Here is a 19,550-nt window from a genome sequence, read left to right on the forward strand (position 1 = left end):
AGAGAGAGAGAGAGAGAGAGAGAGAGAAAGAGATATATATTACATATTATTAATATTTATAGGTTTATATATCGTCGCTTAAGCTATGATACCTCGTAGTTCCAAAAAAAAAGTTTATAGAATTTAAAATAAATAAAAATTAGTTCTTCATTTTAGAGATATTTCGATAGAATTTTCTAAGCCAGAAAAAGTACAAATACACAACATATCAAAGCAAAGGTTGTTGATTTTATTATAATTTATTGATTAGGCAGTTAATTTTTAATGAATTAAAATCGTTATTATAGTTTTTTACTATGCATCAAAGCTTTACTGACGACATATTGTTTTTATTAATTTTATTTTTTTTCACTAAAGATTTAAATGGATCCTTACATATCTAATACCAATTGTTAAGTGAGGAAATTTGAATAAAACTTAATAAAAATCTTAAACTACTCATTTATTTTTATTTAATTTTGTTTTGTAATTTAATTATTGATTTTGGCATTGCAGGAAGAATTCGATGCTTCAGTGACTGCCCAAGAGCTCAGTTCCAAATTCATATTAGCCAGCATTAAGAAGACAGACGCACCTAATGACCTGAAGCAAGATGGAGATTACGTCCCTAGGGTTTATTTTGCCTCCCCTGATGGAAAAATATTGTCAGTTTCCAATGAGTTAGGGAATCCTAAGCGAAAGTAAGTGATAATTAAGTAAACTACATTAGCAATACATATTTTAAGGAAAAACACGTAATTATATTAGTTTTGAAAGGGCGTTTAACAGCCTGGTCATCAACGCCCGTTGGTTGTTGTTCCATAGTCATAGATTTAATTTTAATTGTTAGGACTGGATAACCAATGCTGATATTATCCAGTGTGGTCATAAAAAGGGATATGTGTTTATGAAACGCGGAAGAACATGTAAAAAAGAGATTTATGATGAACAATCCTCCAATAATCACATCACAAAACCTGTACAAGATATTCATTTTGCTGACTATCAATTGAGAGGGCTGTCTGTGGCTCAGGCAGTAGAGGCTCAGGCCTATGTAACCTGAGAACTACAGCGAGGCCGGTTCGAATCCGGCCTGGGGGATCGACTTTCACTTCTGTGGTGGGCCCACGAAATGAAAACTTGTCCCCCCACTGTAGTATTAGAATAGGGTGATGCCCTGGAGTCACAAAAAAAAATATCTATTGAGAATTTAGTGGTTAGTTCTATAGACCATGAAGATCTTTGGATTTCAGCGGTCATTATTGCTTGTAGTAGCTATAACAATTATCCTCAGATCTGGTCTCCCGGCCTTAAGCTGCTAGGAATTATAGTTTCCATGGTGCAGGGGCACACTACTCAGAATTCCATTTTCAGTCTCTGAACTATCTCAGGTTTAGGAACAGTAACAAATCTCTCTAAAACAACAGATGTTCGAAACCTGTTACAAGAGGACCTATATTTCATTAGGAATTTCGTCCATATACCAGAATATCGGGCCTTTGTACATCTAGGAAAACCACAACCCGATAAAAGAAAAAAGGATTGGTTCATCACTTCTACGCCGGGAGCTGTTGTGAGCTGCCACCAGTATCGGGGAGAAGTGTGGCCTTCCAACATGAGCGGTCACCCATCCAAGTACTGATCACGCATGACGTTACTTTACTTTCATTACCAATTGCAAACGTCTTAACCCACACGGCTACTTACATATTGGTGTATTGAATATTAAATGAACCACCCCATTAATGATTAATTACAATATTTGTTCTAGGTTTAACTACCCAAATATCAGAAGTCTTCTGGTGAGCATGACTAACGTCATAAAATTACATGACAAGAAGTGGTAAACTGCCGAATGACCAAAAAATGTATTATAAAGAGGACAAAATAAATGCTTTCTTTTGGGGGGTTTGTTTTTCTAATTGTAAATTCATCATAGATTCAATTATTATTCGATAATTAGACTAAAAAATTAGATTTAATTATTCAACTTATGTGGCCAAAGATGACTAGGTAGCCACAAAAGATCCTACAATCTAATCCTTGATTACTTCTAAATAAAATTTTACTCTCATTATTGAACGGTGATTAAGGACTAGTCATCGTCAGGACATTTCAGTTCATTGAAATTTCTATTTTTCAAGATATGGAAGCTTAAATAAAGATATCTTAATTTCTTAAAGAACCATGACCTCTTAAAGAGTATTTAATCTGAGCGATATATATGAGGAAGGTCTAAAATAAATTGCTGAAAAAGTAGTCAGTGAGCTCAAAAATCATTTTTACTGAGTTTTTTCCTAGTTGATTTCTATAGTGCAGCATGCATTGTAGCATTTTTATTGCTTTATTTTATTCAATTGTTTTTTTTTCAACCCTGGTATATTATTATAATTGTATCGATGTGCTGGAATACAGTTGTATGTAACATTTTTTTTATTCCATGTGCTAAATTACTACTTAAACTATCATAGAACTATGATTAAATGATATTTGTTAAAACATTGAATAATCTTGTATATTACTCAAAGGATCATTAATAAAAAGAAATAAGATTCAAACATCACTTTACATCTCCTGCTCAGCTTCAAAATTAAACAATACAACGTTATTCCAGTCCTTGATTCAATTAGTTAAGACTTTTCATTAAAAAAATGCATACACTTTTATCAAATGTCATATTTATGCTTTACTGAAAACTCAGTAAAAAAAATAATAAATTCTATAAAAACAATGAGAAAGAAATATTTAATTTTAACTGACTGGAGAATAAATCAAGAAACAGTTAGCTAAAGAAATCTTCATATTTCAATAGTGTTATTACACTGATTGTTTTTCTAAATATAATTGCTATAAATCAATAATCATAATAAAATATTTTATAATTAATTAATTTATAAACAGAATTTTGGAAGTTCCTATCAAACTTTAACACACTTCAGAAAAATTTACACCAAAAGATATTCAGTTTATAATTACGACTTATTTTCATATTTATAGTTATTAATAATTTTGATTTATTAGAGTTTATGTTCCTTTAAAAAATAAACAATGTTTCATACATACAGCCTAAAAGAGGTCAAACTAAAATAATTGTTTGTATGTGCACAGCTTGAGTTCAACAAAGAAACCCTAAGGGTCCTTTAATTCAAAATTTAAAAACTTTTATCTCGTGTCAATAGTTTCAAGCTTTAGATAATTTGTAACGTTAGTAAAATGTTTGAATGTGGATAGTATGGTTTGAGTGTATGACTATATCCCAATTATACATTCTGAAGTATTATAATTATACAACTGCTCAAAGTTTTACCTAATATTATAGTAAGAATGAAAAATATACAAATGCTGTTCTGAAGCTAGCTATTCGTAGTAACTACGATTCATTAAAAAATAAAGAAAATGCAAACATGCCTTATCGCTGCTCTAATAATAAAAATCTAATCAATAACGGTGACATTTACGACGTAATCCTAATAATTCTAGAAAACATTAGTGGCTTAAAAAACCATCACGCGATCCATTGTTAAGTATTTTAGCCAAAAGCACGTGACCCTACATTTTTAAAAATATTGCTAAGGGTATCACACCTTGCGCGTTAGATGTTAAAGTAAATAAAAGTTTTACTGGAACAAGTTAAAATCTATAAAATAGTATAAAAATCATTACGTGTTTTTCTATGTCAAAAAAATAGAGCGTATATGAACTTATAAATTTTCGAAGTTTTGCTGCCTAAAAAGTAACTGTGATGTCTTTTAATAGTAATAAACAAGATATCCAAAATATGATAAATCGAATTTAATATTATAAAAAGATGATCCAATACACAAATGTCAAAGTAAAAGTAAGCCTACTTGTATAGTTTCACCTACCATTATTGTTAAATAATAAAACTAGTGAAATCTTGGGGTTTACAGACAATATCTACTTTATAATACTTTTATTTATAATCAATAAAAACCAAGACTAAGAAACAAATATTCGAAATTATTATTATAATTGAAGGAGTTAGTGAGTGAAGGGGCTATGTAACATTGTTTGATTTTTTTAATCATTAGTATGAATGAAGGGGGTAGATATCTATCTAGCTAGTGTAAGGTACTCTAACCTCAAAATCCAATTAATAACTGATATACCTAGATGTAGAAGGACACGTACACTACAAAAAATAACAAGCTCAAAAAAACAAAATAAAAAATGAACTATGTTTTCTTAAATTTTACTATTAAAAAAAAATCCCTCCATACTGAAGTATGTAAGGCAAAGGATAAAATAACTGTATATCTTCATAATTAAAAATGTTCGCACTTATTGTATGTTCTTGTCATCAAGACAAAATTTTAATTTCGTAGTAACATTAACAAACAGTAATTACCTTACCTTCAATAATAATTCATCAATGATATTTCAATAGACGGTTTCATTATTTAAATAATAATACAATACCCTAAAATGTAAATTATTATTAGTATTAAAATAATATATATAGACCGATATAATTAGTAAAGTGGGACAACCTATTATTTTATGGAGAAATACAATTTGAATCTTTTTTCCCCCACCTCAAGAAACCCTCGGTTACGAATTTCAATAGTAATAAAAAAAACATTTGTCGCCTTAATGATGAAAAATTGGATTTTTTTGTCGAAAATTGCAATAACTTCAACGCTACACGATTAATCTACAAGCAACTTAGGCTTAGGACCCTGTAAACTTTACAAAATTCTATATATTGTACCTTCGTGATCGAATTGGAATAGGAGATGAAAAATAATCAAGGTTTCAAATTTTTCTTTATATGAAACTGCTTTTTCTTTTATATTGAGATGGATTGAAAGTGCCGAAACTCAGGTTTCCTATAGTTAAGTTAAGTTGGATTTTGGTTACATTGTGAGGAGCTATGAATTATTTTTACGAATTTTTTTATGGTAGAAAAATAATATCCTCTAAAAATCCAGCCTAAAAATTTCTAATCTTTTATTTATACAAATATTAGTATTTTAGTGCTTTGAAAGATGCTAAAACCGAACCTGACTTACGTTTTCCTATTCAAAACTTTTTTACACAAAACGTAATTTTTTACACACTTGACCTCATTTAATATAATCATTAATTTTTTTTCTTATTCTACACAAAAGAAATCGATTGGTAAACAATAATAAATAAATACATGTAGAGCAAAGGTGGAATGCGATAGTTTAAAAAATCCTTATTAATATTTCCTTCTCGGCTCCAAGGGCGCATTGACAAGAACCCTTAGGCACATTGCTAATGTTTTGACTTAGCATCACCGAAAAAGGTTCAATGAGATTGGTGATCCCAATTGCATAGTCTCTCATTATTAGTTGATTATTAATTTTTTTTCATGGTTAATATTTATCAATTTTTTATTAAAAATAACAATGAGAAAGGTTAATTATTTGAGAAAAATAAGGTACATTAGAAGATGTTTTAATGAAAATTCAGCATTTAAGTACTTTGATACTATTACAATGGCTTTATCACCTAGCTGATATATTGAATGCTGTTGCGGCCAACACATGATCATTAATCGATTATGTAGTAGATGGTATAAAAACAAAACAAATCCACTCTGTTGTTTTTTATATTGCAAACAGACAGCTGACTTCTTAGCGCCTCACTGTGCGCACATATAGACTCCATTGTCTCCTCACTACGCACTCGTAGTTACAAGCATTCTGGCCATCTCCGTCGTCTTCATCATTTTAGCCAAAATGACTACTTCGGCTCAACCTCCAAGAGGAAATACGTCCTTTTTTTCGATCTGCTTCCACGAGAACATCCACTCAGGACAACTACCACAACCGGGGTCCCTTCAATCATCGGTGATGACTCTTTTGTTCAATTCATTTAATGTTTGTAATAGTTTTAATTTTGCTTTGCTCTTTTTTTTTTCTAGTTTGTATATTTTCCCAAATTTTGTGTTCCTTTTATTATGTTCATTTATGCTTATTTAAAAATAAAACAATAACAAAATTCAGCTGATCGTTTCTTTTGTTTTCATTAATATTCACAGTTGGGTTAGTATGTGTTCCTTTTGAACTCCTACCCGCCGTAACAAATGCTATTTGATTTATCAATAATATAACGAGTTTATTTATAATTACTGGACCATTTAAAAAATAGTAAACAAAAAAGTATAAAATCGATTGTATGAGGGGCACTTTTAGTTACGTCTATTTTAGCGGTTTCTGTAATATGTAATATTTATAATATAATATCCTAGTTGCACACTTAATATAAATATGTAATATTAGGTCGTTCGCAAACATACAAATGCAGTAGGATTCAAAATTGTACATTATTGCAATATATACCACTATAATACATTTAGTAATTGCTAAATAAAAGTAGAAATTCATAAATCGAATTCGACATTTTGGTTCAAATTTTTTTTTAATATTTTCAAATTAAAATTTACTGTTAAAAATTGTGACTCTTTTAGATCATAATTATTAAAAAATACATCTTAAATCAAGATTACTTTTCATATTAATTAGTTTTTTTTAATTTAAATTGAAGATAATTAATCTTATCTAATTTTTAAACAAATAGTTAAAATCAATCGTTATGGTAATTAAAAACCATTTGTTTGATATTGAAGTATTGATTTCTTGATGGGTATTGGGATATTAGCGAAGGGTGAGATATGCCAAACATCTCTTGATTTGAATATTCACTATACATAGCTTGAAGGGCTCACGTAGTTGTAATAGAATGCCTCATCTAGGCACTATGCACCTTGCAAAAACGACTGCTGAAGTAAAAGTTTGTTTGAGTTACAAAATTACATCTTTGTTTCACTTAAAAAAAGTTCAATAATTCTGATAAAAAAATCTTTTGCAGAAATAGAAATTTGGATTAACACGGCAGAAGTGTCCAATTTTTTGTCCCCTAAGAGGTGCCACATTAGCATTTAGCTCATGGTAGACCATTAGTACTATATTTTTTATCTAATTGGATATGATGATGACAAAAATTTTTACGATTAATTTGAATACAATTTGAAATTGAGATTGTAAATTGTAGCTCTTTCATCAGAAGCTGAAGAATCTAAATTTGACAGGTGAGGAAAATACTCCAATGAGAAAAAAATTTGACACATTATGAGTGTACTAGTGAAAAAATGCTCATTATAACCGTTGCAAGTAGGCCAGAGCTAAACTAAATGGATTATAGATGGATGTTTTCAGTCCGGAAAAATATTTATCATTTAGTTAAATAGTTACTTCTATATTTATACATTTTTACTGCTATTAACGTTGAAATATGTTTAATTATTTTTAAAAAACAAAATTAAAGGTACTTCAGATAAAGCGATTTGGTGAATTCAGCGTTTAGCCCTGTTGAAATATTTCAATGAGGATACTAGGTACATGCAAACAGATTCAGGTTTGATTGTAATATTTCCCTCTACTATATAACTATCTAATTCGTAGTTAGTTATAAATAAATCTCTACAATATGATACGTAATTAATAACAATGTAAATGCGAGTGTAAGTTTAAAGTCGTTTAATTCGAGTATTAGGCCGCCCGTAGCTCAGTGGTTACAGTCTTACGAATGAGATATATGGGCGGTGCTAGTTCGAATTCGACCTGGGGTGTTGACTTTTTTCGTTAAGTGGCGGTCCTACAAAATGAAAACTTTGAACCCTAATCGTGGTTAGGCAAGATAGGACTCCGATGGGAGTCTTGACTGAAAAAAAAGTATTATTTAACTGTAAACTGATGTTTTGGTATTAAGTGCCTAATGGATTTTTTTATAATTTGTGGTGGATAGTATATTAAAATTAATTTAATGATTTTCACAGTTATTTCTAGTTTATCTATCTATAAAGGTTTTCAATGTTCACCCTTATTCACAAAAATTGAAAATGCACCAACGAATCGAATTTATAGCGTGCTGCTGGTTTCCGTTACTTATTTTATGTTTATTAAAACTCGAAAATCGCTTCTTCAGATATCAGAATTAATAAGTCCCAAACAAAATTCATACTAAACTATTTATTAATAACATAATTTTGGTTATAATGTAGATGGGACAATATTTACTTTCTTAGTAATATTTCATAGGCAGAAGGAGAAGTTTGGATACTTCGCATACTTCGAAAACTTCTCGAAACCGACATCAAAGGACAACTCTGGAATTTAATAAGCTTTTTAGAAACATCTTTAACAATTAAGTTTTCAAAGTCATTCCATAAAAATTTATTAATTATATTATATTAAGTTTTGAATTTAGTTAACAGATTTTTTTTTAAAAACGTATTACGTGTGAACGAAAATTATATTTAACCTTCTATATGTATAACATATATAAAATCTACTGCATGTCCCTAACTTCCCACTGTGATATTATGCCAGGACCAAACGTAGATATGAAGTTGTCCTGTTTAGAAAATCAACTTTTATTAAAACTGGTAGCAGATGCGATGCAGGTTGTTGCTAGAGAATTTCCCTTCAAATGAAATATATTACCTCTTTGGTGCGTCTCTACTTGATTTAAAAAATACTATATTATTTTTACTATATATATTAGTACGTTATGGTAATTCCCTTCCTCCTACGCTATCACAATCGCCAAACCACTCAATTCCACACATCAAATAGAAACCTTTGAGTGGTTTTTGATTACTATCACTATCACCTATCCTGAAATAACCATATTTCCCAAAATTCCATTGCTACCCTTAAGCATTTTCAAAGACTCTGTGATTGTATACCTACCAAAACTCCCCAGCTTCTAATTGCCCTCATTTTCACCCATTTTGATGACGGTTGCCTCGTTTATAGTGATTTGTAAGGTAGGAAAGAATGTGACTTAAGAAGTTGATGAATTGTTTTGTTATATTCATCTCCGGTACCCCTACACGCTCTTATGTCTCCAACTAGTATGCCGAATTAAAGTGCCTTCAACCTCTTTTCCGTCGGTAATAATATCTGGGTGTGCATATCCTTAGAACATTTAAAATTAAAAAGCCTCCCTTTATCTTTATCTTTATCTTCATCTTTTATATCTATCAATTTTTTTTACTCAGTTCACTCCTGAAATACGAAATTCTAACCAGTAAACATGAATATTCCTCCTAACAGAACGGTTTTCTTCCAAAAATCCTTTATACCTCTTTGAGGAATTCTGTATTAAATATTAAGATAAGATTAAAATAGATACTGCACCCCTTGCCTCACGACGGGTTCTCCCTACAACCAGCGCTCCGAGTCATACAAATTACCCTGGTCCACATCCACATTTCAACTACAATCCACCCGATATAAACTCTATCCTATCATCCTTCCTGTTAGATCTCCAAGAAACTATTAAACCACTTATTACACTTCTCACTAGAATCCTTATCGAAATTCCTTTTAATCTCCCACGATGAGTTCAAAGCCAATAGCTATTCTTTTGTGGAACGCTAATGGACTACATAACCACCGTGACGAACTCGATATATTTCTCCACAACAAACACATAGATATTGGACTATTGACAGAAACTCACTTTACTCAACAATAACATTTCTACATACATGACTACATTACTTAACGATCAGACCACCCAGAAAACACTTCACACGCCGGATCGTGCATCCTTAACCATAAATGTTCTGTTTGATTGATTCACTCAAATGTTTATTACGGCTGTTTAAAATATTTTCTTCATTGAATTAGAATTTATTTTCCGCTTGGCCATTCCATCACAACAGTGTTTGAGAAGTCCCTCAAATATTATAAATTGTATTCTTCTTCAGCACCCCGAATAAAACATTAATATTTGAAACTAAACTACTTAAAATCTTTCAATATTGTAGTGATTTACTAAGAATTCAATCATCTATTATTTTTTATAAATGTATATATTCATATTGGAATTCCCCTACAGAGTGTAAATATAGTAGTTAGGTTGGAATGTGTTTTTATTTAATAGTTATTTAAATTTTCTTTTCTTTGTCTTTTACATAACTTTTTGATTACATATATAATTATTTATATTTATACAAACCATGATATTTATTTTCTTTTATTTATATATTTCTTAATTGTTATTTGTTTTTAATCCAGTGAGTACTATTATCATTTATATTTTTCTGTTGTTCCTCTATTTCTGTAAATATTGTATGAATGAATATTTGAGTACTGATACATAATGTCCTTAATTTGAGGCACATTTTATCAATCTTCATCAATAAATATTATATCAATCAAGGGTACCAACTTTTTTAGGCGGGGTGGCCCCAAGAAGAGCTCCAGAACACTGCTACAGTAACAGAATAAATTCTGGTTCTTCGAATTAGAAGAACAGTGTGTTATCTTAGAAATAAATTAAATACTGTTATAATATTTTTTTATGAATTATTAGAAAATCCGAGCAAAAAAATGTATTCTAAACCAAGTTCCGATCTTTCATCATTCGATCATTCATCATATTGGTTAAAATGATTTTACCTATAATTAATCTATTTCTAACATTAACCTCGATTGGTTCCTACAAAATAGTATTACTAATTCAGATCAATACCAGCTATCCAAATTTAGAGGGTGCCTGGCACGAAAGTCCTTCTCAATAATTATTTAAACATTTCGGGAGAACAAAATAAAAAATATATATATTAAAATATGTAGTAGTATAAAAAAATATACATTGAACCGTGACTCGAAAACTATCATATTTAAATGTTTATAAATACTTTATTATGCTAATACTATCATCTGAATCGCAAAAAATGTGCACGAAATCTAAGTGTTTGTCTTTGCAAGATATAAATTTTTAGCTAGCTATTGGGAAATATAGCGTGGATTTCCGTCGAATAAATATACTTAGGTTTTAGTTACTTATCTTGGTTAAGTTAATTAATTCATTGAAGGAACAGAAGCAGCGTATGTGCCTATGCATGAGCACTGGGAGACCAAACAGTTGAGGATATCTCTGTTAGTTCAGTCACTACTCAACAAACCTTCCACCTTTCTCGCTTATCACCACCCTTACACTGCTTTCACACCAACTTCAGCAAAGTTAATAATCTTTCTGGGCTAGTTTTATCAAGTCCGTTTATCTGAATCATGAGGATAGAAACATATATAAAGCGAAATTTATATGTATGTGCTTTGCTCTTTTACGCCATAGGTAAATGTGGCCTACTCCGCTCATATAAAAAAAAAAACGTTAATTTATCTTTATAAATTTATTGGCATTTTTGAAAACAAAGAGAAAAAATACTTTCGTGCAAAAAATTGAACGTCTTTCTTTTACCTTTAAAATTCAGCAGTGAACTCACTTTAAATAAGCTATTCATCAACAATAAGGTAATATAAAATAAAATCTTAAGGTTTACAATTTGATTATAATCCTTAATTTTATAATTGGGCAGTACGTTACTCAGATGGTTAGTCTTACCTATCCGCTGGAGGCACCGGTTCCAATCCGGCCTGGGGCGTTGACTTTTTCCATTGAGTGGCGGTCTCACAAAAAAAAACTTAACCTCCAATGATGGCTAGGCAGTATAGGACTCCAATTGGAGTCTTGGCCCAAAAAAAATATAATTATAAGCATTCTAGATGAGTTGCTTTTAATTCTTATATCTCATAGAAACTTTTCAAGCAAAAAATGGCTCACAATTAAAGGAAAAATCAATGCATAGAGTGTAAAATTATTTTTTCTTAAGCTGGAATAAAATATTCTATTTGCATTTTCTCTGTAGCTGATTTCGATTTTTTTTATTTTTAATTTAGAATAAATGTTTTGTAAGATATGGTGTTCATTTTAGGAATATTGAATGATTCCATCTTAAATTTTGTTTTGTACACCTTTCATACTGATATTATTAAAAATGGTTTGCAATCCTTGTTTTTTTTTAAGAACCGTTTAATTTATTTAAAAAGAAAAGAAAAAAAATACTATTATTTATCAAATAGTACAGGAAATATATTTAAGGAAACTTCAAAAAATCTCTTTTTCTTCTCATTCTCCTCGTACAAGTCATCCACGGTCAACTATCTCTCATAATTAATTCAAAAAATATATTTTGGTTATAAAAAGTAAAAAAAAAAAAACTAATAAAGTAAACTTTTACAGGATTTACAGTAGGAATATCGGAATTACATTACAAAATATTTGTATTAGGAAGATAGTTGGGATGGTAGTCGAACTAGTTAAACATTATAGAAAAAAAAATATTATGGTCACCAACGTTTTTCTCCACGGAGCTAAATGAAAATAAGATACAAACAGAGAATCTCGTTTTCATTTCTTAATTTCAATTTAGTTCGTTTCATTTCTTTATTTCTTTGTATGTTGTTTTCATTTAGTCCTTATGAGACCCGTGCGAAGTGGAGCGTTACGTTGGTAAGTAATAATTATTTCTTCTGCTATTTTGTGTATCTTTTTTGACCGCCAATCTTCCGACAATTAATTAAGTTCAATAACCACAATTTTGAATAATCCAAAATCTGAAGTGATGAGAAGATATTTGACCGTCGATAATACATATGAAGAGAAATGTTAACATATTCCCAAATAGATTATTTATTAAAAAAAGGAACTAAGTTAGAATCATTTTTATTTATTTTTTCCCTCCCATGGTGTATGTTTTTTTAAAACCATTTTTCGTCACCCTTTTATACACTTTCCTCTTTTAAATAAGTTTTTAATATTTTCAATTTCTTTTTTCCCCATTCAAATAACTGTAACCTATTCTTACCTTCCGATAATTTTGTCATCTTTGTAACGTATTTTTTTAACATTTCCTAAACCATTTTCGTCACCCTTTTATACATTTTTCTCTTTTAAATACTTGTTTTAATACTTTCTATTTCTTTTCTTTATCCATCCAAATAACTTGTAACGTATTCTCACCATCCAGTAATTTCGACATCTTTGTAATGTGATTTTTAACTTAAAGTCTAGCCGCATGCGACGCTGAGCTCACTCACATTTTCCATCTCTTACTAGTAGTACTCTTACTATAACTTTAATTTTTAAATTATTATTTAATTAAAATATTTATATATCTTTGTTTCTTTGCATTATATAACTTTAAAATTTTTATTTTCTTTATTATGTTATTTTTCTTACATATGTAATTATCTATATATACGTTTTATTTTCTACTTCTTTCATCACTTTATTTTTATTAATTCTGTTCAATTATTTATTTTAATCATTCTGTTTATGTTTTCTCTTTTTATTTTTATTTTTTGTATTCACTGGTTGTTATTCCCATAGAAATTCTGGCCGAAACGTTGGCACTATTCAATACATTTTCAACTTATTACTGTTATTTTCTGACCGCACCCCCATCTTCTCTTCATACAAAATCTGAAGTGAATGACTTTTTATAAACTCTGGTTCTGGATTTTGACTGGAGTGGACTGTATTTGATGGATTTAAATATCAATGAAAATTGGTGAAATAGGGATATTAGCCTCTATTCTTGTACAATTTAAACACAATTGTTATATTTGGTTACAATGTTAATTAGTTAGGTTAGTTAAATTTTGATTATAGATTACATAAATTAATAATTGATATTACAATTTACTTGGTGGTTGACTTCTGATATTGAGATTCTCTGAAGCTTGATGATTTCGTCCCCAGGCTGGCTGTGTTGAATTAACTCCCGTATCCCCAGTGATAGTTGACAACCAGCCAAATGAATTTGCCCTAGGTAACCTGTGTTCACTCATCATTGGCTTTGTTCTCACTCAGAGGGTACCGAGCTTACTACTTCTTTTGTATACCGCTAGATGGCAGCATTTTGAACTGCCATTCAATATGTTTGAGGGGGCTTTCTTAAACAAAGTTCATACGGACAACCCATAATCTTTCGATAAAAAAATGTTACATAATATAATATAATTATCATGTTAATATTAATTACACATTATAGTTCATCACTGCTCACCAAGAAGTCGCTATCATTGCCATAAGAAACCGGCATGTAATTTACGATTGAAGTAATTTATACAATATTAATCTTAGCCTACATATTATTGCGTATCATTTGAAAGGGCATAAAATATACAGTGAAATGACACCCATGCTATATCTATAGTTAAATTAGGGAAGCTTCTACAATAATTCCATAACATGTTGCTTTTTGTTTTTCAGTTAACCTTAGAGAACTTCTAAGTAAGTTATAACTGACATTAAACTAATCCGGGATGAGAAAAAACTATTAATTTATATTTTCAATTCTAGTGGTTAAGATCCTTTGTAAGGGATCCAGGCTAGGTCTGGAAGTAGCTTTTTATGATGAGAAATCGTTTTATTCAATATAACTGTTATAATTTTTTTTAAGTTATATAATAAAGTCTTAAGGATTATATATTGTGGAACTTCTAGTTAGTCGATAAAAGAAAAAGTTGCTGTAATATTCAGGCATGAAATTTCAGTTTTGAATGACAGATTTTGAGCCATGCTGCTCTATCAGTCTATGTCAATTTGAATTAGACCTATCTGTGATTACATCAATTTAATTATGTATGATTCAATTCAATCAATGAGACCTTCATGATTACATTAGGACTAGCTGATTTTACATTGATACATCGAATTTAATCAAAATAAATAATGTTAATTTTAATCAATTTTTTTAAAAGAAAATTGAAAAAATGTGTAAATTCGATTCTGTAAAATGAACGGTTTGAATTGAAAAATTTCTATCACGTGATTCCTATATAAAAGCCTTGAATACATCATTTTAGTTTCTTATGACGTTTTCTTTTTAAGCTAGGTTGACCACACACACGCCCATTTCGTTAGACTTGGTTATTTGGAACTGTCTGTTTTGCTACTTTTCCATTATCCATGAATCTGTATTTAAGGACAACAAGAGTGAGAAAATCTGGCAACAGAGATGATATAACTCAATCGTGGCAGGAATTAATAGGTAAATTTTACTTGCGAATCAAACAAAAAAGTCTATTAAACACAGAAACTCGACTTAAAGCATATTTACTTTTCGTTAACAGTTGAAAATGAGTTGAATTGGAAATAAGGAGTCAGAAGTCATTATTCTAGAACCAAGGAATTGGATTTTAACGCAGTGACCGTGCTGAAGTTATTAACATTCCATTTAACTATGTCTTAGAGTAGTTTATAATTAAAGTCCTTCCTTGCAAGTTTAAATGAAATATCTGAAATTCATATTACATTTGTTCGAAGCTTCAATGGAAGATGAAAATGCTTTATTGAGAGGAAACAATGCTGCCGAAATACAATGGGTTCCTATCTTAAAAGACAACATAAAGAAATAATATAAACGAAATACATTGCTACAATATTAACAACACTTTTTTTAATAACATTAAATTTGTATTTATTTCTTCTTCATTTGCATTTTTTTTCTTTATTTTTTTTTTTTATTAACACTATATAACCTCTTTTTACATTCCATTCTAGCATATTTCATATTACTCTTTTCTGATGATCAGTCACAAATATTGACTACACACTGTTTTATTTTAAATTTATGGACTTATTTAACATTGATACTTGCAGTCTCGATAAATATAAAAGTAAAGATATAATAAGAAATCGTAGTACATAAATGAAAATCTAGAAATAAATTGAAACAAAATAACAATAGGTAATAATGTTGAAACTAAATAAAAAGGTCAAAAGCCAATAAATAAGTAAACTGAATCGAAATAAGGTAAAATAAATAAGTTAAAGATATTTAATTAAATATTTTAAAAAGTTCTATTTACATATAACAATTGAGAATTTTTTATGTTTTCTTTATTACCAGATCAGACTGGTTGGCCTTACTTGGTTAATATATAAAAGGCTAATCCACTTCTAACAATTAACAATATTAATATATATATAACAATGGTATAATAAATTATCAGTTATAAATAACTAAAATGAATTATTTAAAAAAAATAAATAATAATAGAATATTATTTTTTCATTAAGCTGCCCGCAGTTCTGGAATTTTTTTCTGCAGTTATGCCTTCCTATACATAGTTCTCTAACCTAAAAAGAACTTCCTTATTTTCTAAATCTGATGGGGATCAATTTTGTTCCACATTTGGCAAACCCTTGCGATGGAAACCAATTTGACAAGGCTATTTTAATTTAATTTATCCGTAATTATTTTCTCGTTGGTTTAAAAATAATACTTATCTCAAATTTATTGCTAAAGGCTATTTTTATAACTTTCTCGATTGCCTCCATTTCAAGGCAGCGTTTTAAGTATCTCACTCTCTTTAGAGCAGATATTCGCCTTCATCCCGAACCTTCGCTGATGATATCACCGACCTTTCTTCAAACTCGGATCCTGATACAGGAACCGCAAACCTACAAAGGCCCCTCTCCCTTATTGAAGATTGGGGCAACAATGACTGAATAAAAGTAAACGAGTCCAAACGCAAAAATTTCCCTTCACCCTCCCCCTGTCCCCATGAGACTCATCCAAATCCCCTAGAACAATCCCTCTCAAGCATTACCCATTCCTAACATTCCTCCCCGAAAGTTGAAACGGCAGTGACCCAGAGATCTATTCTAAATGATTATATTGGAGTTCTGGCAATCGTCAGATTTATATGTTTTTTAAATTTATTTATTATTATTATTATTATTACATTTTTCTTTTAAATCTTATTTTTCTATCATTTAATTTATATATTTGTAAATATAGTTTGAATGAGCTCTACTACCTTTTTTTTAGTTTTTGGACCTGTCGATTTGTGTTTTAATTATTTATTCCCTTTACTTATTTATACATTCAATTATTTCTTTTTACTAACTTTTTGTTTGGTTTTATAATTTATTTATTTTTTTTGCTTTTCTCTAAACTACTGCTGTGACTATTATGTCTTTGGTTTGATTTTTCATTGCTATCAATTCGTTTAATTTGTTTAACCGATCGAACGTGGATAGCGGATCACTGGAGAGGGTTTGAGAGAGCGAGATAGGGAGAATAAAATTGTCAAATGGAATGAAATTGTTAAATAAAAAAATTAAATAAAATATTTTATTAAGTGTGTAGACTCAGAGCAAATTTACTAAATGCATTATAATGTAAATAGCTTTAAATAAATAGAAATATAGTGTGTAGGCGAGTATTTATTGTAAAAGAAAAACGTAAATTTTTTTTATGATATTTAATTACATCTTCACAGATATTTTAAACGTACATTAAAAATTTATTTATTGATTTTTGCCTCTATCATTGATGGTCTTTTGCAGTCCATAGGGTCTTTACACTAAGTTGTAAAACACTGTTAGATTTAGGAATTTCGGGATTTTCCTTTTACTATCGAACCTTGTCTGAAATTTTGTATACACGTATAGCGTAAGTCTACAGGGAATTCAAATGCCTTAGGATGAATTCAATGTGGTGAATTTATATTTATTAGCTGAAATATTTTTTTTCCTTTTTTTTTTTTAGCAACTTCAAAACGAAATTCTTCAAACACGGTAATGATTGGAGAAAATTGATCATGCCTAAGTTACGGCGACCAAATTATTTGTCATCAAACCACAAATAGATCATTTGATAGGGATGCTCTACTGACCAATAATTTATAAGTTTGCACAGAATTCTTTTTATTTGTTATCAATCTACTCATAAAAGACCTCAAACTGTAATAAATTATTATTATATATGTGCATATAAATATAGACAAGAAAATCCAAAATGTATTAAAAAATAATGATCAATCATAAAAAAAAATAAAAATAATAATGCCCTGATTCCTGAGTAAATAAAAGTTAAAACATACATTTTTAGTTGTTTTTATTTTTCCAAGTAAATTCCGTTCTTGTTTTAAATAACCCCCTCTCGATATACTCAATAGCATTCCTTTCATGTGGAAATGGTTGGCACAGACATTCGAGGACATCTTCAATCCCACCTTGAGCCTTGGTTTTCCTCTTTTCTTTTTAAGTCAATAGGATACAGCTGAGTTTTCCCTCTGCCAATTTACTGTTGGCCATCGTTCGCAATGAGCACTGCCCAATTCCACTTCAAATTTACAAATGCTCTTATGACTTCTCTTGTACCAGATCTATTTTGAAATATTCTATTTTTTTTTTCTTCTTTTACTATGTGTTGATTATTACTATCATTATTTGTCATCATATTTGACAGTCACGAAGAATTTGGGGTCCAAATAATTTATGTATTATTATTTTTCTAATGGGTTATGAAAATTCATGGTAACATTTTACCATGGCATTATAATGCGATACTTGCTGATTATAACCAACGCCAGTATTTCACACATATATCTATCTACTAGATCAGCGGTTCTAAAGTTGGTGCGTTTATTTAATGATAATTGATACAGAATCAATGATAAAAATACTAGGAATTATTTTATGGAATTAATCATCTTGTCAACTAAAAGGCTCAAATGTATGTAGGCTAAGTAATTTTTGTTTATTTATTTATTGCTATTTAAAACTGTATTTACATAGAACAAATTAAGTAAATTTGATGTAAGATCAAAATGGAGTGGTACAGACATGTAGAGAAACTACCCATTTTTAGTACTCTAATCATATTTCTACTCCAGATCATCTCGAGGCCATCTTCTTTTCTTGCGTCTCGGAGGATTGTCAGAGATAGAAGAAGAAGCAAGGTTAGAAACTAGGGAGTTTTTATGGTTAGGTAGTTTGTAATGGAAGGATTGATTTCTGGTTCGGGCTATATCGGTTACATATGGAACATTAAGGTCTTTATGGATGATTTTATTTGTGGCAAAGTAAGGAGCATTGAGGATTTTACGAAGGATTATAAATTGTAAGGATTGGATACGAGAGGAATTCGATGGTTTAGTGGAGCCCCAAAGCTCAACTCCATATGTCCAGATTGGCCTTATTACAGGCATGTATATTAGTCTTTTGTAATGTGTTAGAAGTTTTGACCGTTTTCTAGTAAGTGCTGTAATAGTCGAAATCGATGTGCAGTTTCCTGTCTTTTCAGTTCTGTGTGCGGATTCCAGGTTAATCGTTTGTCCAAATGTAGTCCAAGTTAGCGGATCTGTTCGACAGGGTTAAGAGTAATATTATTAAATGAAACTGTTGGACAGTCGGTAGGTTTACGACGAAGGGTAAAGGTTATTTGATGGGATTGGTTGGAATTTATCTTAATCCTCCAATTACAACTGTACTTGTAGGATTAAGATAACTTCCTTTTTCGAACACAAGAAACACCTTTGTCGAACACGATTCTTTGAGGGCTGTGATATAGGATTGTAGAGTTTGGGATATAATTAATGGGTTATAATTAACTGCGAGCACACATGTGTCATCGGCATACGTGGTGAGGATAGTGTTAGGATTGGTTGGAATGTCAGCTGTATAGACGGTGTAGAGGATGGGACCAAGGATACTACTTAGGGAAACCAGCGGACTGAGAATTGAGGGATGAATAGGAACCATTGTGGTTTACTTGGAATAATCTATCGATGAGAAAGGAACGAATGATGAGAAAGTATGTAGGAGGTAGGAATTTACAGAGTTTGTAAAGCAGTCCCAGGTGCCAGACTTGATCAAAACCCTGTTCTACATCGAAAAAGACTCCCGAGCAGTACATTCCGTGC

The 19,550-nt window shown here is 30.2% G+C and overlaps 1 protein-coding gene across 1 annotated transcript in view; it reads left to right on the forward strand.

Moving 5' to 3' along the window:
- The window catches only part of LOC106685087 (thioredoxin domain-containing protein 12), a 4,602-nt gene extending 2,715 nt beyond the window's left edge, over nucleotides 1-1,887 (forward strand). Inside the window, exons 2-3 of the mRNA XM_014427576.2 lie at nucleotides 496-680; nucleotides 1,751-1,887. Of these exons, the coding sequence (XP_014283062.1) occupies nucleotides 496-680; nucleotides 1,751-1,826 (261 nt within the window). The 3' untranslated portion in view covers nucleotides 1,827-1,887. The remainder of the gene's footprint in view (nucleotides 1-495; nucleotides 681-1,750) is intronic.
- Nucleotides 1,888-19,550: the final 17,663 nt, after the last annotated feature.

This window comes from Halyomorpha halys, unplaced genomic scaffold (genome assembly GCF_000696795.3).
Source record: "Halyomorpha halys isolate HHAL.00 unplaced genomic scaffold, Hhal_1.1 Scaffold657.1, whole genome shotgun sequence".
Classification (NCBI taxonomy): Eukaryota; Metazoa; Arthropoda; class Insecta; order Hemiptera; family Pentatomidae; genus Halyomorpha; species Halyomorpha halys.